This window comes from Danio rerio, chromosome 21, assembly GCF_049306965.1.
Source record: "Danio rerio strain Tuebingen ecotype United States chromosome 21, GRCz12tu, whole genome shotgun sequence".
NCBI lineage: Eukaryota > Metazoa > Chordata > Actinopteri > Cypriniformes > Danionidae > Danio > Danio rerio.
Window position 1 is genome coordinate 7,396,826 of NC_133196.1, and position 23,644 is coordinate 7,420,469.

At 37.2% G+C, this 23,644-nt stretch overlaps 1 protein-coding gene and 1 long non-coding RNA gene across 6 annotated transcripts; both read left to right on the plus strand.

Moving 5' to 3' along the window:
* The first annotated feature begins 913 nt into the window (after nt 1-913).
* Nucleotides 914-14,453, plus strand: cdk9 (cyclin-dependent kinase 9 (CDC2-related kinase)). 5 transcript variants are annotated; one of them, XM_073934248.1, is made up of 9 exons: nt 920-977; nt 1,355-1,468; nt 3,794-3,910; nt 4,202-4,771; nt 4,979-5,709; nt 9,781-9,947; nt 11,381-11,552; nt 11,935-12,083; nt 13,559-14,453. In XM_073934248.1, exons 6-9 carry the CDS (start codon nt 9,903-9,905, stop codon nt 13,922-13,924), a joined length of 732 nt encoding a protein of 243 aa, XP_073790349.1. In that variant the 5' UTR covers nt 920-977; nt 1,355-1,468; nt 3,794-3,910; nt 4,202-4,771; nt 4,979-5,709; nt 9,781-9,902; the 3' UTR covers nt 13,925-14,453. The 5 variants fall into 5 exon arrangements, with proteins under 5 accessions (NP_997756.1, XP_073790349.1, XP_073790347.1 ...); NM_212591.2 differs by lacking the exon at nt 4,202-4,771 and having other exon boundaries at nt 914-977; nt 3,794-3,875; nt 5,619-5,709; XM_073934246.1 differs by lacking the exon at nt 4,202-4,771 and having other exon boundaries at nt 1,355-1,619; nt 3,444-3,875; nt 5,619-5,715.
* Nucleotides 14,454-15,848: 1,395 nt separating this feature from the next.
* On the plus strand, nt 15,849-22,989 carry LOC103909417 (uncharacterized). The gene is made up of 4 exons (XR_002457580.3): nt 15,849-15,913; nt 21,604-21,724; nt 21,971-22,026; nt 22,152-22,989. It is a non-coding gene; the product is annotated as an uncharacterized lncRNA (long non-coding RNA).
* The last annotated feature ends 655 nt before the right edge of the window (nt 22,990-23,644 follow it).

The following is a 23,644-nucleotide window of genomic DNA, read 5'->3' on the forward strand; positions in this document are numbered from 1 at the left end:
AGGTCTTACAAGGTATACTTGAAACATCCAGGCAGGTGTGTTGAGGCAAGATGGAGCTAAATCCTGCAGGGACACCGGCCCTCCAGGACCAGGATTGATGACCCCTGGTTTAGACTCTTAGTAGTGTTTATTAAACCACACTAAACTGAGCTAAACTGAACTGAACTTAAACACTGAAAACTGAACTGATACTATTTCAATTTACTATGATCTTCTATGTGAAGCTGCTTTGACACAATCTACATTGTAAAAGCACTATACAAATAAAGGTGAATTGAATTATTATTTAGTTTTTGTTAATATTATTATTACGAACTATGTTGTTAATTATATGGGTAACACTTTACAATAAGGTTGCATAAGTTAATGTTAGTAAATGTATTTACTAACATAAACAATCAGTGAACAATACATTTATTACAGTGTTTATCAATGTTAGTCAACATAAGTTAATGAAAATACACTTGTTCATTGTTAGTTTAACCTACAGTGCAATAACTAATGATCTATAAATGCAGTACAAGTAGTGTTCAGAATTAGCTCACGCCAGTAAATACATTAACTAATGAAACCTTATTGTAAAGTGTTACCTATATAATTAACAATATAGCACATAATAATACTAACAAACATAAATAATAAAAACAAAGCATTACATGATACTAATACAATTTAAAACACATGCAGGGGAGTCAATTTACGTAAAGCTAATTTCACAACGACATAATATTAAACCTTTTTTACTGCTGTATAATATATGTTTAACAAAGGAAGTTGAAATGACTGTTTATCATTTGAAGGTTTGAAAAAAGTGGAAATAATAATAAACAAATAAATAGCTTTACGTAATCATTGTTTGTCTTCCGGTCGGCAGGTGGTGGTAACGTGTTTTTGCGCCGCTGAATCCGTCCTGGGAACCGCAGAGGAACAGCAAGGATGCAGCGCGACAAAACCGGAAGCTCTGGCGGCGGTGAAAAGTACGAATATTTTACTAATTTTATACACTTAACGTTCATTTACACTGTTAAATCTCGCATTTTATTACATTTTAATATACAAAGCACACATTTGTACTGCTATAACATAGCTAGTCTCCAAAGCGACGCTGTAAATGTGATGTTTGTGTGGGGGTCTGGATTTGTGTCTTTGTCGGGCCGAAAGAAAACGCGAAGTGATCCACACACTCAAAACAGCGTCATAAAAGACCAAATAGTTCTTTAAAACAAGCTTAATTATAACATAAATCAGTAAATAGCGGATTTGTAGTTGTACTTAGCGTGATATGTGTAGGCGGAATGAAGTAATATCGCCTTGTTGTAAAACATGAGTGTGTATTTGTGTTGTTTGTGTTCAGGCCGGACAGAGAGACCGCCATCATGTCCAAATACTACGATGGCGTCGAGTTTCCCTTCTGTGATGAATTCTCCAAATATGAGAAGCTGGCGAAGATCGGACAGGGCACCTTTGGGTGAGTATTTGATGTTTGTGTGTGTAAATATACCATAATGTTTATCATCCAGTAACAGACCATTTTCACATGGCGTCCGGTTTCACTCCATGCAGTGTGTCGTTACTTCCGCCTACATAGAAATCCCCATATGGCCCGTTTCCACTGAGTGGTACGGTTCGGTTCGGTTTGGTACGCTTTTATTACAAAAGGTGGCGGTAGGACATAATTCATTCAAATGAAGAAACTGAACAAAACATTAATATTTCAGTAAATAATAAATGATGAAACTGGTTGCATTTGTAGACATAATGGAAATGTTGCAAACACATGCTTTCCCTGATAAACCATAGCTTATTCATGTTCTTAACAACTTAATCATTTTCAAACTCAGAAAACAATTCAGTATTGAAAGAGACACATTTGGACACATGGCCAATACCAATAATAGTGTTAAATCAGATCGTGCAATCTTAAAGGGCCATGAAACCCCCTCGTTTCAGCAGGGTGTTTTCACACCTCTACTTTGGAAAAAGTCAGAAAAGTGGGCGTGTCCAGCTCTGTTTAGGGGGGAGTGTCGGAGGAACTAAAGTGGGATGGTGTGGGAGTGTCTATTTGGACACGCGCGAGTTTCAGTCAAAATACACACAGACAAAGTGATGGTGTTTAACCTACATGGACATCTGTAGTCAAATTATTTGCCAAGTTATTAAATGTTGGACTTTAACTGCAGTTTGGCTCTTTCATTCAGGGAATTCATTCATGCCCCTCGCGACAAACGAGATATTTGATTCGAGGATCTGCTCTAAGCGTGTATTTTTCCTGCAATGTTTGATACCGCACGGCGAATGAGAGAAAAAAACCCTCCGCATTTCCCGGAAACTTAGATGCACACAGCAGGTAGCGTCAGAAAGCCGCGTGTGTTATTCCGGCCACAAAATGCGGTGCTAACATGTTTGCACTCAGTGCAATAGTTAACTTAATTCAATAAGAACAAACTGAATAAACAAAGAGCACTGGTCGCTCACTTACCAAATCTGTAGAGACAGGACAATCACCAGCAACTAGAGCCGCGTCTTTATGGAGAGAATACTACAAGCGAATCCGGATCTCAGCGTTTGCAGATGAGAACAGCTCTCAGGTAAACAATAATCCTCCTTAAACACGCAAGTTATTGTTGTCGAGCGTCTCGTACACTAATCCACGCGTGACTCCAGCTGAGCTCTCACAGAGAGAAAATGAAAACAAAACTTAACTGCAGCAAACTATAAAAGCAACACTTCACGCTTGTTTTGCCAACGCAACTTGGCGTCTCTGTGGTGTAAACACGGTGACACTAATGGATATTAATGAAGTTGCACAATAGAGCGCGCTGATTGGTTTGACCCAAGCCTTACTCATGCATTAATGCATCACACTGTAAGACGTAATAAGACTCACTCTAGCACAGACGCCCAGTCTGCACGCTGAAATACACGCTATTATGTCATGACCGTGACGCAGCTTCAAAAATTAGTTTCAAACAGGAAGTACGAATTTGCTTGAAATAACGCAAAAACAACCAATTTACACTTTTTAGTGAAATATAGGTGTCCTGATAGTATTTTTAGCAGTGTGGGACACATATACGACTGTCAACACCTCAAAAAATGTGTTTCGTGACCCTTTAATATTTTTATTTTTAAATTTCCTAGAGAAGTGTCCCATTCATTTAAAGGTGAACCGGAACTAAAAATACACTGCGTTGCAGAAAGGAGGAAGTGAACTGACATAATTGGGATAAGGGTCTGTTCACTGTCTGAAATGATGAGTGTATTGTCTGACTTTCTTATTTTGTAATGTGAGAGCATCCATTTGTAACACTTGAAGGGATACAGCTGCTTCTGGGCATGCACACAATAATATTGTGGCTTTTTTTGTAGGGGTAGGTCATTCTTTTCCTTTTGTTTTCAGCTGTACAAAACTCTCCATTATGTTGGTTAAAGTTACAAACTAGTATTTCCTATGTTCTTTTGATAAATTTATCATGAATAAAATGTTCCCAGATGAAAGTGAAACCACCAAACTGCAGTTAAAAGTCGATAATTTATAAATGAAATGCTTGAAATGACATGAAACTCCGAAGGAAATGTATATAGCGTGGTGACACAATGATGTTACTTAATCTATGTACTATAACATGTAAAACGGGATCACGAAAAGAACATTCAAAAAGCAGCTCAATGTAAACACCTCAATCGTATTATTGTCTTACTCAGATTAAGGCAAATACTTCAACTAATCATGTCCATATAGACATGGTCAGTGAGGGGTTTAATGATTTGATTTGTTTTTTTCTCTTTATAGAGAGGTCTTCAAGGCTAAACACCGACAGACGGGGAAGAAAGTGGCCTTGAAGAAAGTTCTGATGGAGAATGAGAAAGAAGGGGTAAGAAAATGCACCTCTATAATCTATTAAGTAAGGCAAGGCAAGTTTGTTTATATAGCACATTTCATACACAGTGGCAATTCAAAGTGCTTTACATAAACAAGAATAAAAGAAAAAAGTCAAATAAAAACAAATAATAAAAATGCGTCAAAACATAAAAACAGGTAAAATATGACATAAAAGAATGAAGAAGAAGAGAAAAACATGATAGTGCAATCTGTCGGACGCAGCACAGTGCTCATTCAGTAAAGGCACAGCTAAACAGATGTGTTTTCAGTCTTGATTTGAATGTGCCTAATGTTGGAGCACATCTGATCATTTCTTAGTTATATTGTTGTATAAGGCACTGTTTGCATCTAGTAATAATATATATTAGTAAGTCATTGTAATCACATATTAATGACATTTAATACGGGAAATAAAAATAATCTAAATAATTTTGAGCTTTTTTCACTTGCATCCACTTCCAGAGGCTGTTAAAAATGCAATAACATTAATAGTGTACACACTTATGTGGTCAAATGTCTTTAACTAGCCTAAAAAACCTCCATATACAGACCTCATTTATAAAAAAAAATACATGACATAGTGTTCATGCACACAAATCAGATGGGATTTAACCTCTGCCATCTGTAATTGTAGCTTTGGTTTGAATATGGAGAGATGTAAAAAATCACAAAGTTGTCTTAACAATACTGACCTCACTCCTATTTTAATAAATAAAATTGTTTTGTTTAAATGCACCAAAATACAGGCCTCCCACATTTCTTGAAAATACATGAACAATTTTAGACATTTGGATTCAAGGCCTGGAATGTACTTAAAAACAAAACCAGGTCCTTGAAAGTGCTTGAGATAAAATATAGTGGTTAACAATTGTATAGTGGTTAAAAATTGTACTGTGCTGTCGACGCCAGTGGTGTAGTGGTTAATGCGCTGACACATGCACACATGACTCACGGCAACCCAAGTTCGATTTCGCCTCGCGGTCCTTTGCTGATCCTTCCCCTCTCTCTGCTCGCAATGCTTTCCTGTCAATTCTCTCTACTTTCCTATTCAAATAAACGTGAAAACCCTGAAAAAAAAATATTTAATAAAAACAGTTGTATGGTGCTGATGTCAAAAACTGGAAAAAGAGAGAAATCCTTCATTTAAAAGTTGCATTTTAATCTTGTAGAAGAATCATTTTTATCAGTGTTTCAGAAATTATATTTGGATATTAACAGTATTGAATTCAACTCATTTTAACTCATTTCAAGTGTTTTAAACATGACTGTTTTAATGACACCTCAGTAACATCATCATTACTATGATATTTGAATGTAAAGTATAAGTTAAATGTTATGTACAGTAGGGGCTTTCATGGTACTACATATGTTGGTGGTGTGAATTACAACAGTGCTTGATCTGAAATCAATAGTGCTTTAAAAAGTCATTGAAAGTCCTTGAGAGTGCTGTTTATGAAACAGTGGAAGCCCTGAAAATATATTGCCTTGCCTTTTCACTGAGAAACAGATACAAATATTTATTTTCAAGGGCATGTACACATTTATGCTGAGCACACTGCATTATTGTAAAAAGTCTGTATTATTAAATGTTTATAAATGTGTTTACTTTTATTGTATGTTCTAAAGTTGTATTATTCTGAATAGTTTTTACCATGAGACTACCCAATGCATGTGAGATGGCAATAAATAAATATACAATATTAACCTGTAAGTGTATCTGTGCTCTTCTCTTCAGTTTCCCATCACGGCTCTGAGGGAGATCAAGATCTTGCAGCTTCTCAAACACGAGAATGTGGTCAACCTCATCGAGATCTGCAGAACAAAGGGTGAGGGTGAGGATAAAGTCCTGTTTAATACACTTTCCATTCTGTCGCTGCTCTCATTACTGCTGTGTTTTACAGAAAACAGGTTGAACGTGATAGTAAGTGAAAACTGGGTTAGTCAGAGAGAGCAAAACACTATCAGGCTGCATTTACACTGAATAGTTCAAGTGACTCAATTCTATTTTTTTTTCCTCCCATGTGGCACAGATCGGATATGGCTCATGTACATGCTAGCAGTAATAAAATCACATATATTCCGATTTGCTCAAATCAGATTCAGGCCTTGTACATATTTGTAAATTTATCTGTTATGAATCGGATCCATGCCCTCTGCAGTGTAAGCAGGTAGATCAGATTTTCACCTCTCAATGCAAGTCGCGCATCATTAAAAACCATAGTGAATGATGTCAACTCTGACGCTGTCATTTCAGAACAGACTTCAGCAGAGTTGCAAACCTTCAATCTCATTCACGAGCACTAACCAAGCTTTTATATTGTCATGTAGCACTGGTATTTACGCATGTTAACGAGAGAGAGATATTAAACTGTTGGATAAATCACGCGTGGACATTACATTAAAATGCCTACTGGTTTAAAAAGGCCTATGTAGCATCCTTTGCAAAAGGAATGGGATGCATTAGAAAATAATAAATTACATGAAATCCAACCTGAAATCTCACACAGAATTTGAAGACATTTTAAGAATAGATTTGATCAAGTAGTTTTTAGCAGATGTCGTATTGGGCATACAAGAATAACACATGTTTTTTTGCCCCAAAGTGAGAACTCTACTCAGTGTTTGTGCTGCAAAACTCCCCTTACTATAAAACACAGTTTACTAGACTGTCCTGCTTTGAATGATTCCAGAAAACTTTATGAAATGAACTTTTATAAGGACATTTTTAACAAAGTGAAACCAGAAAAGATTTTGCAATTTTTATCATGCAACACTAAAAATCTTTTTTAATTTATGTATTCTTTTGTTTGTTGATTTTAAATTGTATATTTATTGTTGAAAGGTTCCTGCCATGAAAATAGCCTTGGTTGCTGACATGGCATTAAATAAAAATACATTACATGTAGCGTCCTTTCCCTATGGTCTAATCACCAATAATGCATGTTCTTCACTTAATATTTCTCCTTTGCACTAAACTCCTCTTTGAACTGCTGCATTTTCTCTTATGCATTATATTATTATTTTAGGGGTTATTTCTCAATAAAAAAGTAAAAATGAGGAAAATTTATCCCAAAAAGTAACTTATAACTAGGCCCACACAAAATCTGCGCGTGCAGAACTCCGCAGATTTCTTTTTTAGCCCATCATTAATTCTGTTTATTTACTTGAGTAAATGTGTAAATCTGAATTTATTCAGTGTTTATTCAGTAATTTATTACTTTTTATTTCATTTATTACTGTTTTAGTTATGATACTCCACTGGATACTCCCAAAATAATTCTGCAGAAATCCGCAGATTTTTACCACAATTCTCCGCAGAAATAGCAAAAAGCGTCCGCAGATTCCGTCTGGCCCTGCTTACAACCCCATACCAATTTATATAAATAATAAACACAACCAATCTGGTACAAAATACTTTTCTGAATTTACTTAAATACAAATAATCAAACAAAGATATGCTAACAAAAGAAATAAAGGTTTGTTTTAAAATAAAGCTTTTCGTTCTCCTCCTTTCAAACTTAAATAAACAGCAAAATCAACAGTTCATTTAGAAAAGCCCAAAAATAGTCCATATAAAATTAATAAAAAATTAACCAAACTCCGTTGCAGGCCTATTTTGGTGCTGGTGTTCGTAGTAGCATTAAAACACAGTTGCTCTTTCGCCCGAAGGGCAAATAAATAACAGTTTACTCCTACCAGAGCCCAGGGAACACGTCAGAACCGGAACTACAGTTCAGGAGGGAATAGAGGGGAGTCCGCAGTGTGACGTTGCGTCCAACACTGCCAGAAGAGCCACTGAAGTATCCATGTTTCTCAAGGCACTATCTGAAACGTCCAGGTTTTTTGATGTATAGGACGATAGTTATCCGCGGAGATCTCCGGCTTTGTGGCTAACACTGTATTTAGTGAACACAGTGTCCCAAATGGTCAGATGATATCCAAAAGAGGAAATTGCTATCCTCTGACTCATAGACATGTAAATCTCTCTAATTTGACAATTATTGGAGCAAATTGTCTCTCTCATCTTCACCCAGTGCTCTTCCGCCCCCTTCATATACCTTCCGAGATCTTAATTTTGGGTCACCTTACAGCCACTTCCGTCATGACACAACAGGTAAAACTTCTTACTTAAATATAAATTCACAAACAAAACGTCCATTATATAATAGACAACTGGGCTTCACTTTGACTGAAAGAAGATGGCCAAATGAGAACTTTTCTGTCATAAACTATAGTAAAACAACTGGTCAAAAAGAATTACTAAAAAAATTAAACCCTGCAAACAAATTAAATACAGGAATAGAGATATGGTGCTCTATTGTCATTAGCTGTGTAAATGCAGACAATCGGATACGAGTCACTTTTATTAGATGATATACGTTGGTCAAAAAAATTGGATACAGTTACAAAATCAGAATTGACCATCAAGATCTGCAGTGTAAATGCAGCCTTGTTGATTTGATGTGCAAGTGTCATTTCATAGGTTCTTTCAGAAATAATGTACAATAGGCGGCTACTGAATGCTGTAAGTACAAAACTTTTTTATACTCATTTAAATTTAACTGTATTATGAAAGTTATAACAAATTATCTGTTACAATTAAATTATACTGACATTTATTTATAAACATCAAGCCTAAATTAATAATTTGAACTCTTGTGTGTTGTTCAAATTGACTACCCTTTCGTTATGTTTGAGGCTGTTTTTGCCCAATTAACTTTCATTATAATGACACTTTTTAATTGCAAAGCCTTGACAGCATATAATCATGCATTCTTGATTTTTTGGTGAATTTCGCTGTAGGGAAGAAATCAAATGTGCAGTTTTTACTGTAGATCATCAGTTTGCAGCATTAACCCTTTAGATAGGCCTGTGCAAAAATGTTTCCGGCTATTATATGGAGTTCTGTAGAGTAAAACTGCAGATTATAGTGTGTGTGCTTAAATACACTTACTATGTTCTGAGAGCTGAGAATATTTAGATTTTCATTTTTAGGCATGTCAATGCAAGTATGCAAAAGTTTGTCTCAGGCACACACACTTTTCTTCATATAGAAGGAAGAAACTAAGCTCAATTTTCACTTTAACTGATTATTAACAGTAACATTAGAAGGTTTCACCTCTTCAAAACAGGATTAAAAAGCAACAATCTAGAATTCTTTATGTGGTGTCAAAAATGTCATTATAATGGAAGTCAATTGGGCTAAAACAGCCACCAACATAACAAACGTGTAGTCAATTTGCCCAGAGTGTATTTGTTAAATTTTTGCAAAAAAAGATTTGTAACCAAAAATCATTCCATTTGCTGAAACACAGAGAAAGTTGAGGCCAAATTAAGACTCAAAATCACCCCAGAGTGGATAAAAACATCCCCAACAGCACACAAGGCTTAACCAATATTTGCAATGCACAATATAAATACTTTAATTTAGAACAAATCCAAATTTGTGGCACCTATATTTATTCATTTATATACCATTTATTGTGTTATGCAAGTCAATTTAGAATGAGTCATGGGACAATTCAGATAATTTAAGTGACTTGAGTGAATTATATTTGCTCTGTGTACACTAGGGGGCACTGTAGGCTTTGTTTTGAGGAAGTGCGTTCATATTAGTTTTTTAAAGTCTTAACAGCCTGTATTCCTAGAAAATACAGCATTAAAAGCAGTGATGTCATTTATATGTTGATATTGTGATTTAATTTTTTTTCTGCATAAATATTTCATTGACACATTAAGTAATTACAATTTAAAGACATTTATTTACTACTAATTGTATTTTGTAAAAGTTAAGCATTGCAAGTTTTTCTTTTAAATAACATTATTTCATTTAGCTCTTGTTTAGAGGATTGTAATACCAATAAAAGCGCTTTGTTTGCTGGTCTCATTTCTTTCAGCCACCCAGTTTAACCGTTACAAGGGCAGCATTTATCTGGTGTTTGACTTCTGTGAGCACGACCTCGCTGGACTGCTGAGCAACGCTAATGTTAAGTTCACTCTGGCGGAGATCAAGAGGGTCATGCAGATGCTGCTCAACGGACTCTACTACATACACAGAAACAAGGTACAACAGCAGGCTTACTAGAGTGAGCTCAACTGTTTTCATTAGTTAAGAAAAATAATCACAATTGAAACCTGCTTTTACCTGCTGCCGACCTACATCAACACGATCACTTTAACGTATTTGCATAAACCCCATTTGCCCACAAAATAACAGCACTCTGAAAGGGCCGTTTTATTTGAGTCAGGAAAGACCCGTCAAAACAGACGTGGCTAGCTGACCAATCAGAGCAGAGCTAGCTTATGGAAGGGTTTACAGACCTGAATTGATAAAAAAATGTATGCATCTTTGCTAAATACTTGTGATCAGGGCACTGTAATTGCATAGTTTGAAATATTTTGTTAGAGCTGGCACACACCAAGCTGACGCTTGGCCATTGGGCTTCGCTGGTCCAGCTAGTTGGTTTTGATGTGTTCTACATGTTGGGTTAACTTGAGAGCTTGTTGGTTCAATTCTGTGTGTAGAATTGGCATCGGCTGTCGGGCGTTGTCTGATTGGTTTTTCAGCAACAAATCCGGGTTTGAGTGCGACTTAGCAAGTAAAGAAGTCATGCCAAGAAGGGTCACAAAGAGCATGTGTAATTCCGCCGGTCCTACACCACCCAACCCGCCCCGAGCTGGTATCGATCCGGCGACCTTCCGCATGGGAGTCGGGTGCTCTACCAAGGAGGCTAAAGACCATGGCTTCTAGTGTCCATCGCTAATAGTAATGTTTACCTGCACAGCACTTACTAGCTGGCCTCCGTTACACTCAGCCCCCTAAACCTCACTCTCATCCGGGTCACGACACCTATGTAACCCTGCCAGTCCTACACCACCTAACCCGCTCCGAGCTGGGATTGAATAGGCGACTTTCCGCATGGGAGTCAAGTGCTCTACCGAGAGATTAAAGACCATGACCTCTAGCGTCTGTCGCTAGAGGACCTTTAGAGGTCAGAGGAGTGAGGTTTACCTGCACAGCACTTACTGGCTGGCCTCCGTTACACACAGCTCTAATTTCACTATATTTCCCAAGTATTTGCAAGCTATATGGATTATTAATTAGACATATTTGCACAAGCAAATCCCACCGTGGTGAGTGACTATTACTGTGATTATGGGCGCTGAACGCTGCTTTGTTTACAATTGATGCTCATTCGAAGTTTGGTTTCCCTTTGTGGAAGGAGAAAACAGATACTGCCCCCTGCTGGTGGGGAATGACATGTCCTTGCACAGATGCAGAATGTGGCTCGTTTCTGTCGTCTTTTGTCAGTTTGGTCTGGTCATGCGCAGCTTTTGCTCTAGATGGGATCCAGCACGATAATAATAGGTTTTGTTGGGTGTTGGAGTTTGGCGTCAGCTTGGTGTGTCCCGGTCTTTACATGCTTTTACAAGGCACTTTTATCCAAAGTGACTTCAGTGTTTCCAGACTCAAGTGTATTATGTGTTTTGTTTCAGATCCTCCACAGAGACATGAAAGCAGCCAATGTCCTGATCACCAGAGATGGTGTCCTGAAGCTGGCTGATTTCGGTCTGGCCCGAGCCTTCAGTTTGGCTAAAAACAGTCAGGGGAATCGCTACACAAATCGGGTGGTCACTCTGTGGTATAGACCGCCTGAACTACTGCTGGGTGGGTGAAACCACATCAAACACTTGTTACTTTTCATTTTCGCTTTGTGTTGATATTGTTACGACCGGCTCATTGGAGTCGCAACATGAAAGATCAAGCAACAAAATAGTGCAAATTATTTATTATAATCAAAACTAATACAAAAACAATGATATAAATAATGCAAAACAAACCCAAAATGTTAAGAGTCAACCAGATTCGACTTCTGATTAACCACACAGTGACCTGCCCTAGCTAGCACAACAACTCTTATATACACATTAAAGCAATTATAGATTAGTAATGCAGTCATCCAATCAGGATCTACTACATTCTTTAATGAGGTCTGGGGACTTGGGATCATCACAGTATGGATTTATTTATTTATTCTGTATTTTTGTAGGCGAGAGAGACTACGGGCCTCCCATAGACCTGTGGGGCGCGGGGTGCATCATGGCGGAGATGTGGACCAGAAGCCCCATCATGCAGGGCAACACAGAGCAGCACCAGCTCACACTCATCAGTCAGCTGTGCGGATCCATCACTCCTGAGGTACACACTTTACTCCAGTAATGTTGGAGGATCAGCTCACGCAATTGCCAACCGAAAACATACTTTTCAGATGCTTTGTCAGCTTTTTATTTTCAGGATTTTTGTGTATAATTCACCTAAATTCATTAATTTTCCTTTAGCTTAGTCCCTGATTTATCATGCCAACTACTCTGGCATGTGTTTAATGCAGCGAACGCCCTTCCAGCCGCAACCCAGTACTGGGAAAATTTCACCGAAAATTTCACTCCCTTCAGAATATACTGATTGTACCATTGGGTGCACATAGTCCTCCAGAATGGTTCGGTTGTCCTTGACAGTGACAGATGCGCCAGCGAGACACACACCAATTTGTCCTCTTTTGAACTCTGTCACCCATAATGTTGTGTGCGTTGCAATATTTTTAGAAAAAAATGCTTTTATTCTTTTAATTAAACCTTCACACTCTGCTCCTACTGGTGGAATGTGCAATCACTGGTCAAATTCAGCCATGAAACCTCCAACTTTAAATTGACCAGCGTTTCAGTTTCATTGTCCAACGTCTGTATATTTATTATGCATATGAGATGCACACACATACATAAAGACAATATTTGTTACATAGATATTTTATTCTATTACGCAGTTTAATGAAGTGTATATCTAAATATAAATAAACATTTCTCTAATATATGTATGCATATTTATGTGTTTATATTTACACAAAAAGTATATACAGTACATACATGTTATCTTAAAAGTTTTTTATTTTGGATGCAATTAATCACAATCTTTGCCCAGCACTACAGGGTATCTTAAGTATAAGTCTTAATGTCTTAAATTTTAAAAAACAAATTTAAGCCTTAAAAAGTCCTTAATCCGCTGAAATATTGTGTTGTAGGTCTTAAATTAATTTTAAACTGGTCCGAATTTTCCTCTGTCCATGTAAAGCTTTACCCAATTGGGCCAACATCCATCCATCCAAACACTAACAATATATTTTTCCAATATATTTAATGGTTTTAAGAGACGTTTATTTATTAACTCTATTTACTTATTAATGTGGTTTAATTATTTTTCTTACAATTACCTGTTTTTTTTTTTTTTTTTTTTAATTTCAGGGTTTTCACCTTTTAATTGATAGGACAGTAGAGAGTATAGACAGGAAAGTGTAGGGAGCAGAGAGAGGGGAAAGATCGGCATAGGACCGCGAGGCGGGAATTGAACTCGAGTTGCCAGAACACCAGAGTGCCATGTGTCGATGCACTAACTACTACACTACTAGCACCGACACAATGACCTGTTTGTAATGTTAAGGGTTTTAACTTGGCTATTTGAATAATATTTAGCATTTAGCCTTGTGTTGTCTGAAATTTCATTCATTGTGGTCTTAAAATGGTCTTAAAGTCTTAAATTTGTCTTGGTGAAACCTGTGTAAACCCAGCACTTGTGTTTATTGATCCGCCTGTATTTAACATCTCCATTCTGCACTGTCTCAGGTCTGGCCGGGTGTGGATAAGAAGTATGAACTGTATCAGAAGATGGAGCTTCCTAAAGGGCAGAAGCGTAAGGTGAAGGACCGGCTGAAGGCGTATGTGAAAGACCCTTACGCTCTGGACCTCATAGACAAACTGCTGGTTCTGGATCCGGCGCAGAGAATTGACAGTGATGACGCTCTCAACCACGACTTCTTCTGGTCCGACCCCATGCCCTCTGACCTCAAAAACATGCTCTCCACACACAACACCTCCATGTTTGAGTATCTAGCCCCGCCCCGCAGAAGAGGTCACATGCCTCAGCAGCCGGCCAATCAGAACAGAAACCCAGCCACCACCAGCCAATCAGAGTTCGACAGGGTCTTCTGATTAATCTGTAATTGGTCGAGGAGAAAGAGACTTATTTAAATGACTAAATATACATTTCAGCACATCTTGGCTTGGAAATCCAGGCAGATGCATAGAAATCCTGGAGTTTACCATCTGCACTCACTATTGTAATTACAAAAAATACTGATTGTGGATCAGATGAGTTCTGTTGATGAAACTTTTGATGCTTTATTATGGAGCTTCAACACTTTTGAGAAATGAGTGTATTATTGTGCTGCCCCAGTGCATTGTGGGAGAGAAAAGAAGTGTACTTAGTGTATTGATGCACAGATTGTGTTATTGGATGTGAGTCTCCTGAGAAGATGATTTTGTATTGTAAAGAGCGACACGCTACTTTTGTCTAGGAGACATTTATTTAAACCCTTCACTTCTCTTGACAGATTTTATTGTTAATTTAGCTGCTTATTTTTAAAGATGTTTTTATTTGTAAGATCACGTGTTCAGGGTCATGGTGTTTGTTACTTGTATAAGTATAAATACACCAATAAATCCTCCACATTTCCCATCATTGTTGTTGTTCGTGCTGGAATATTGGGATTTAGCTTGTGGCTAAATGCAATATAATATGAATGCAATATGCTTATATAAAATACAGTATAAATGAATGAATGCCAGAAGATTGTCATATTGACATACTGCACATTATTAAGAAATTAACTGAACATTTAATTATCGCATGCAGTGCTGAGGCTGAGAATTTTTATATTTTATAGATTGTCACAAAACCACAAAGTAAAGTTGTGCTGTAATGCATGCATTTTCTCCATTTGCTGTGTTCTTGTGATGAGGATTCTCCATCCTCTCTGCTGTCAAGCTGATAGCTGCTATTCTACTGTTCTCACATCGAGCCATATCACAATTCCAGTTTTTGTGTCAAAAAAGAGCTCTTCAATTAAAAATAAGATGTGTCACACCATTTAAGGTGTTTTTGAACTTGACTATCTTACACAGTATGTTTATGGAACCCTGGAAAGAAAATCCATAAGAAATTAGATGTCCAGGCTATTTATTTTGTTTTACTGTGTTGCATGATTATGATGCAAAGCAGATGCTATTAGCTGTTGTAGGATAATTAGTACACACTCTCAGAACATTGAACCTCTTTTAGATTTAGAAAACCCTTCAGCCGAAACAAACTTGTAAAAAGAAAAAATACATCTGTCATAAGTGAATATTTTGATTACTTGCATTTTGATTTATAGTATTAAAATGTAGGCATTCATGCTACTGCCTAAAATCCAACGAGATTAACCCTTTAACTACACCACTAAAAAAATGTTTGGATTGCATTTCTTAACTCCTAATGTCGCTGGTTAACACACTCCATGCATTTTTTCCCAACGCATCCCATAATTTATAAAATTTCAGCTTCTATCAAATTTGTCTGTTTATGATAAAAGTATCAGAATTAATACATATACTATGAAAAATAAGAACATATGGTGTAGGGCCAATTTATTTAAAAACAATCAAAATAAAACTTTCTTATATATTAAATCGTTTTTATTGTTTGAAATGTCATAAAATATTTTAGATTCTCATTTAACATTTTTTTTTTCAATATCATTTTTACTGTAAAACCAAAATCAAGTGTAGTTGTGCAACAGGATTATGTTTGTTTGATTTTTTTTTGTAAACCAGCAATGCTGAACCACTATTCAAAAGTCCAGGTCCTTATTCAAAAACAGTCAAAACATCGTCTGTCCATAGACTGTGAGAACGGCAACATATCTATGAAGTGACAGGCGTTAAGGGAAGAGCGTCTGACCCTGAGCTCACTGATTGGCTTACGCGATTGCTGACCGGGCGTGGTTAATTCCTCCGCTACTGAGTGATTGGCTTACGGCGAGTACCGCGTGCTTGTTGCAAAATTTCCGTTTTCTGTCACTGTGCTCTTCTCTTTAGATGTAGTTCAGTACCTGTAACTCTTACCATCGATCACATTTACTCCACTGTTTTTTGACACAGGTAAGTTACCATTTGTATAACCACGTTTTTACTACAAATAGCATGAGTAATTTATGATTAATATAGTAAAACCAAGGCTAATTTGTGGCAACTAAGGATTAATTAAAAAAAAAAAAACGTTTGGGGTGTTGTGTGTAGTGAAGCTTTTGTGAGTGACGGATTTTACTTTAGAGTCCAGAGTGCTAAAGAAAACCCTGCTCTCCTTACGTTTACTATTTGACATTGACAAAACTTCGTCTTAAACAAACTGATTTGCGCAGACCTTTGCTCGGGCAAATGAGGTTACGTTAGGTTATATGGCAATCCGTTTTGACAAAACCCAGAAAGCTGTTAAGTATTGAAGTATGCAAACAATTACATTTTTTGTGTCTTTTTCTTTTTCCTTATTGTTGGCATCCCCTGGCTTTTTTTAAAGGTAATTTTGAATTGTTAAATAAAAAAACCGTAGTCTAATTCACTAACTCAGAGGCTGAGACGATCGATGCACAGCTTTCATGTAAAGAAAGTCAATACAAACGTTTTTATATTAATTTCAAAGTGCTTTCAAGTCAAAGCAAAAGCACAATTCTTTTGAACTACGGCAAGCCAATTTGACATTTAATCTTTAACTCGTACTAGTATCTATTTTCATGTTACTAGTGCTTATTTTTTAAATACTAGTATATTTTCCATTAAGTGCTAGTGCTTATTCATTAGATAATAATGCTTATTTATTAAATACTAGTGCTTATTAAAAATATACTAGTGCTAACTCATTAGACACTGGTACTTTTTTATTATTCAATAGATTCAATCATTCATGTTGGCTTATGCCGAGTTCAGACTGCATAATTTTCAAAGTAAAGTAGTCGTGTCACAGCAGGGGTGGACTGGGACAAAAATTCAGCCCTGGCACTGTAGCCACATCAGCCCACATTACCACACCGACACAGCCCCACCCACAGACACGCACATTCACTATTTATTTTGGTGTAAAGATGTTGAAATAATATGACATTCTTGCCAGATTTTGATTACGTCCAGGTAACCTCGGATTGGGTCGGCCCATCCTGAAATTAGGCGGCCGTCGCCGATTGGGCCAAATGCTTAACATTTAATATTCTTCTTCTTTTTTATTTTTATTTTTTTTATTATTTATGTTTTTTATTTATCATCATCATAATATCACATAGCAAGAGATAAAAGCTGCCTGCACATAAAAAAATAAAAAAAATAACTGACCGGCCCACATTTAAAAATTGGTCCGGCCCTTCTGGCATTTTCCAGAATTGCCAGATGGCCAGTCCACCCCTGTGTCACAGATGTTTTCACACTGCTTGACTATCTGGGCTAGCATTTTGTCGCTATTTTGTTTACACTGTAAGATGGATCGGCGACAGGGACTTTGCATGACTTTACTATAGGAAGAATCGCCGACAACTTCGTCCAAACTGCATCTCACAGCCAAAAACACGTAGTATATCTTTTGTTATTAACTCCATAATGAGAAAGAAGCCTTTAATGGGGTAGAACATGTACATGTTTGCTCACCTGGGTTTAAAGGGAATTGGCCATTTCTCCTCAACGTTGATAATAAACTAATTTCTTTCTGTATGAATCGTCAAACAGACACGGTTGCTCCTGAGTCCTGTCAAACCTCCACTAGTTTTTCCTCCATTTCGTGGGTCCAAATAAACCGAAAAAGAGCGCTTTTAACTTCTCCCCCAGCCTAACGCTGGCCTGCAGCAGGTAAACACGCACGCACACACAAGTGAAAGCCGCTAAATATCTCGCAGGCATCGGCGACTCATCAGCGATTCTCTCAGATCGTGTCTTTGAAAGTTCATACTGTGTGATTGTCACTCACGTGCACGAGCAGCGATTTGCCTGTGATTTCAGGCATTTGTCTGCGATTTCTCAAAACCTGTCGGCGAGCCAAAATCGGGGCTAAAATCACGCAGTCTGAACTAGGCATTATGCATTGGGCATTAGTCCCTTTATTAAAGGTGCAGTAGGTGATTGTCTTCAGAGACATTTTTTGTTGTGCTGGTTGAAAGTCTCTTCACAGTACAATAGTAATGATTACAGTAAATGATCTGAATGTGTTTATATGTATTTTTATATTCTGGGTAAAGCATAAAACAAAAAAATGTTCATCCAATTAAATAGAGTCGGACCGACATCTCCCTTAATTCCGATAAGCTGATCAGACTGTCAGCAAATGTAGATTCCAACTTCTGCGCATCTGTTTACGCAGATCCGCCATTAGCGCATGCCCGTCTGCATCACAAACGCATGCGCGTGAGCGAGCTGCGGGCCGTTCGCAGATGCCGAGTCGGAGCCGGAGGCGCCGAAGGACAGCCGAGCTTGGGCAGATTACTGTAATGCCAGTCGCGGGTATAATTCGCTCTTAATGCTGCGTTCACACCAGACGCGGCACGCGCGTTAAGCGCGAGTGATTTACATGTTAAGTCAATGCAAACGTGCGAATAGACATCCTGCGGCGCGATATGTGCGAATGGCGTGGTGCAAATGACGAGAATTGCGCGGTGCGCATGGCGTGAATGGCGTGGCGCGAATTGAGCATTTTGCGCGTTTGACTCGCTTAATGCACGTTTCGCGCGAATCACTCGCGTTTGAAAATCTGAACTTCAGCGGACATCGCGCCGCGTTAACCAATCAGGAGCTTGCTCTTGTGGGGGCGTGATTGTAACGTATCGCCTGTTGTCGGTGTCCTAGGGGAAATCCCCCAGCAGACACCGACAAGAAGTTCATCAAACTGGGGTGGGCTCAGTCAGAAGCACCGCTGAAAACCTCCATCAGCCAGGTTCAGTTTCTGGAGGAGTCTATGACCTTAAAAAGCTGGATGCACCTCTGAAAGGATTTAGTGGACTCAGACACGGCTCTAAACCTATCGACGCTGTTTATCATCCTTCATAAAGCACATAAACACTGTTATTTTCTTCATAAAATCCATGTTAGCCATTTAGCTATGAAGCTAGAGTCACGTGGCAGACAGAAGCCGTGCCCATCACGCGAATCCGCTTAAATAGCCACTTGAACATTCGAGGTTACTCGCTTCATTCGCGTGTCAAATTCACATCAGAACAGACGCGGATTCGCGTGATTAAGCCAGGACTAGGCCTTAGTTAAATTAGGCTATTTAAGCCACATTTATAAAAATGGCCTCAAAAAATGTACTACTAGTGTGCACCTGGTGATAAAATATGACACTGACATATTTTAAGACATCTCACCGCAAGTTATTTTGAGTTCATACAGCTCAAACATGCAATTTAATCTTGACTAGCCTTAAACCTTGTTTGTGAAACCGGGGGATTGTGTTTTGTTATGAATGACTTACATGCACAGAAGTGTTGTTCAGCCACTGAAATCTCCCAGTGAAAGATTGATGTGATTATTTTCAGTTTCATAAGGTTCTTTGACAGCATCTATAATGTAGATTTATATTTAGTTTAACAACAAAACACCAGTAAATAGCGCTATTCTGCCTAGCCTGCTTTATTGAGCTGAAGTTGCTTTTATATTCACATTGGGTCATTGTTGAACAATGATAGCCTGCTATACTGTTTACCATGCTACTCTGAATATTCGCTCTGAAATAGCTTGTAAGTGTGGCTAAGTATAATAAATGTAATTTCTGCACGGTGCTGGCACTAACTGGCGAATGACGTGAACTAGTGGGTTGTCTGTCGGCTGTTGCGCGTGCTCGCGATTTCAGGGGGTGTGGCTTTGAATCACAGTCCCTCCCCGCCGTCCAAAGATAATATGCTAAGCGGTTAGCTTTTTGGCAGTTCACCTACTGCACCTTTAATCCGCCACAGCGGAATGAACCGCCAACTTATCCAGCAAGTTTTTACGTAGCGGATGCCCTTCCAGCCGCAACCCATCTCTGGAAAACATCCACACACACACACACTACGGACAATTTAGCCTACCCAATTTACCTGTACCGCATGTCTTTGGACTGTGTGGGAAACTGGAGCACCTGGAGGAAACCCATGCGAAGGCAGGGAGAACATTCAAACTCCACACAGAAATGCCAACTGAGCCGAGGTTCGAACCAGCAACCCAGCGACCTTCTTGCTGTGAGGCGACAGCACTACCTACTGCGCCACTTCCTCGTCCTATTCAATAGATACTAGTACTTGTGTATAAGATACTATTCATTAATTCATTCATTTTCTTTTCAGCTTAGTCCCTTTATTAATCGCCAACTTATCCAGCATATGTTCTACGCAGCGGACGCCCTTCTAGCTGCAACCCATCACTGGGAAACACCCATACACTCTCATTCACACACATACACTACGGACAATTTAGCGTCTGCTAGAATCTGCGCGCAGATTTCCACAGATTTTTAGCCCATCATTAATTCTGTTTATTTACTTGAGTAAATGTGTGTAAATCTATATTTATTCAGTTTTTAAAATACTTTCAGTAGTATTATTGACTAATATGAAATTATTCATTTATGATTTATTTACAATAAAGTTTGTAAAAAGTAATATTTTCTGCCTTTTAGTAGATATATTATATGAAAGACTTGCTTTGTTTACCAAATAAAGTGGATTTAATTGAATTTGCATTGTAAACATCAAATAGAAAGTTAAAAGTTATTGTTTTTTATTCATTCGTATACTAAGTTTTTAGTTATGATTCTCCCAAAATCATTCGGCATAAATCTGCAGATTTTTAACAAAATTCTGCGCAGAAATATCACAAAATGTCAGCAGATTCTGTCTGGTGCTACTAATGAGTTAGCACTATTTTAAAAGCACTAGTAGCTAATAAATAAGCACTAGTATTTAATTGAAAAGATACTAGTATCTAAAAAATAAGCACAAGTAACATGAAACTAGATGCTAGTACGGGTTATACATTAAATGTTAAATGTTAAAACGGCTTGCCATAGTTCAAGAGAATTGTGTTTTCGCTTTATTTTGACTTGAAAACAGGTTAAAATGAATATTAAAAACGTTTGTATTGACTTTATTTACATTAAAGCTGTGCGTCGATCGTCGCAACCTCTGAGTTAGTGAATTAGAATATCCATGCTGACTGACGGGTGTGCTCCGTATGATAAACGGTTCTCAGATCAGCTTCTCTTAACGCCATTTAAAGAGGAGCGAAAGTGGACACTTTAGTGATGTGGGTGCATTGAAGGGACAAATACTCGTAACAATATGTAAACATGTCCGTCCTACTTTTTATTTTAAACACTAAGAATTTTCTCTTAAATGAGCATGCACGGTTACTAAAGTGATTGAATGTTTTCATTAAGGGCGCCGCACACCAGATTCTGAATTCTAAACATGGCACAAATTTCTTTTGCACCCGACCCCAAAATATTTAATAAAAAATATTTTTTTTTTAAATCAGAAAATTTATTTGCACTGAAAACACTGGCTCTGTTAATATTCTTATTCCGTTAATCTAAATGATGTTTGGAAGATTGATCTTAAGCTAAGATTAATGTTCTGAGCAGTTTGACTCTAAGCAGTTTATTTATTGTTTATTTAGGCAAATATTTTTTAATTATGTATATTCATATTTTATTTGGGATTTAATTAAATCCCTAGTGTAGAAAACAGGACACCATGATTGCATTTTTTTCTTTTTCTTTTTTATTTCATTTCATTCAACATTAGACCAAAACCAAATTACTTTTAAATGATCCATGTTTACAGTCACTGGAAATATCTAGCAGAGGAGAGATGGAGAACAAAACAGAAAAACCACATACCACTGAACCAAGAGAGACGAGGAAACACAGAAGAGTCAACAGCATGGGGTATTTAAAACCCTATAGTAAGTGTTTTATTACAGTAACTTTCACTACTGCAGTTAATTAATGATATTATCTGTGTTGAATAACAGCTTTACCACAACAGTAAATGTGTGTGTGTGTGTGTGTGTGTGTGTGTGTGTGTGTGTGTGTGTGTGTGTGTGTGTGTGTGTGTGTGTCTGTGTGTGTGTCTGTGTGTGTGTCTGTGTGTGTGTGTTTGTGTGTGTGTGTGTCTGTGTGTGTGTGTGTGTGTGTGTGTGTGTAACCAGTGTCATCTGACCCAGTCAAGCCCGAGTCTCAGATAGCAGAAATACTTCAGATTGTGGTGAGTTGATGCTGACTGTGACAATTGGATTCACAGAATACTGTGAATTGGATACTGAATTCATCCAGTAAAACAGGAACAGTTTGTGAATATTATGAATAATGAAACTCTAATCTTTTTTTTAGAAAATCAAAATCAACATTAATGTTGAGCGCTGATGTCTTCATCTGGTTCTGTTCCTGTGTCTGTTAAACATATTTTGTGAAAGCATTAAGCCAGAATTACTGCTGTATTAAACACTGTCATACCTACTGAGGACAGGCAGCCTTGCTGAAGGCTGATTATGACTGTATTCTCTTCCTCAGGTAATGCCTTGAAATTGATGAATGTGTAAACATCTGTGAATACTTTAAAAGAGAGAGAGAAAGAGAGAGTATATGTTATTAGCATTGCTGTACTTTAGTATGAATGTCTTAAAACTGTTATAATTAAGTTAATAAGTATAAAAATTTATAACAGTGGTGGAAACTGAAATATATGACTCTTTATAGCAGATTTGTTTGTTAAATCTATCATTTGTGATCATGTGTTCACTCTGCTGGGGTCTGTTCTTTGTACGTGGATTACTCAGTTAGCTGGATTTGGTTATTGACGATTTGGCATGATCCAGGATTGTTTCATTTTTCAAAACTAAACCGAGACTGGTTGTCATGGCAACAATACTGGTAGCTCAAACAAAGAGCTTAGAATGACCAAGAGGCAACACTCAATAGAACGTTCAATTGCAACTGCAGCGCCCAGCAACAGCCCTGGATTTCGCCATTTTGGAGTGAAAGGGGTCGGCTGTCAATTGGATCTCATTACTGTCGCGAACTTGCTAGGGAGCAGGCTCATTTTATGTAAACAAGATTAGATCGGGTCAGTTCAAGCAAAGGTAATACTGAAAGTATGTACCAAATTCTGATATTTTTTACAGTAGTAGTTAGATACACGTAGGAAAATTGTAAATAAATATATATATGTAAAAAAAAAAAAATAAATAAATAAATATATATATATATATATATATATATATATATATATATATATATATATATATATATATATATGTTTTATTAATATATATTTAAATATATAAATATATATATATATATATATATATATATATATATATATATATATATATATATATATATATATATATATATATATATATTTATTTATTTATTTATATATTTAAATATATATTAATAAAACTTATGCAATATATGCTCCGAAATGAAAGTACAAAGACTGCCACCTGGTGGTTCAAAGAGAACATTTATTGATAGGAACTTTTTAGATCGCTTTAGAACTATTTGTGTATGATAATAGAAATGCACAATATGTGATTTTTAAAAAAGCAATAATACATTTATGCAGTCATGAACATGTTTTTGACGGTGATTTGATGCTTCACAAAAGTGGCAAACGCCTTTACCAATAACAAAATGCTTTTGTAAACATTCAGTTATTCTTTACACCGATTAAGAAACCGGCTACTATAAATACTACTATGGCTACTATAGAAAAGAAAATCTGCTCTAACTGTAAAACTAAATAAATGGCTAAATACTCTGAGTCTTGACACCAGAAAGGGTAAGCCTGCAGCCAAATACAAATGTTAATGTGTATCATA

What these genes read in the sequence shown, in the direction of transcription:
- cdk9 (XM_068215779.1), top strand. Translation starts at nt 937, where the DNA reads ATGCAGCGCGACAAAACCGGAAGCTCTGGCGGCGGTGAAAA. An exon ending in ATCGGACAGGGCACCTTTGG is followed by an intron (nt 1,469 to 3,793) that starts GTGAGTATTTGA and finishes TTCTCTTTATAG; the next exon opens with AGAGGTCTTCAAGGCTAAAC. An exon ending in CTGCAGAACAAAGGGTGAGG is followed by an intron (nt 5,716 to 9,780) that starts GTGAGGATAAAG and finishes CATTTCTTTCAG; the next exon opens with CCACCCAGTTTAACCGTTAC.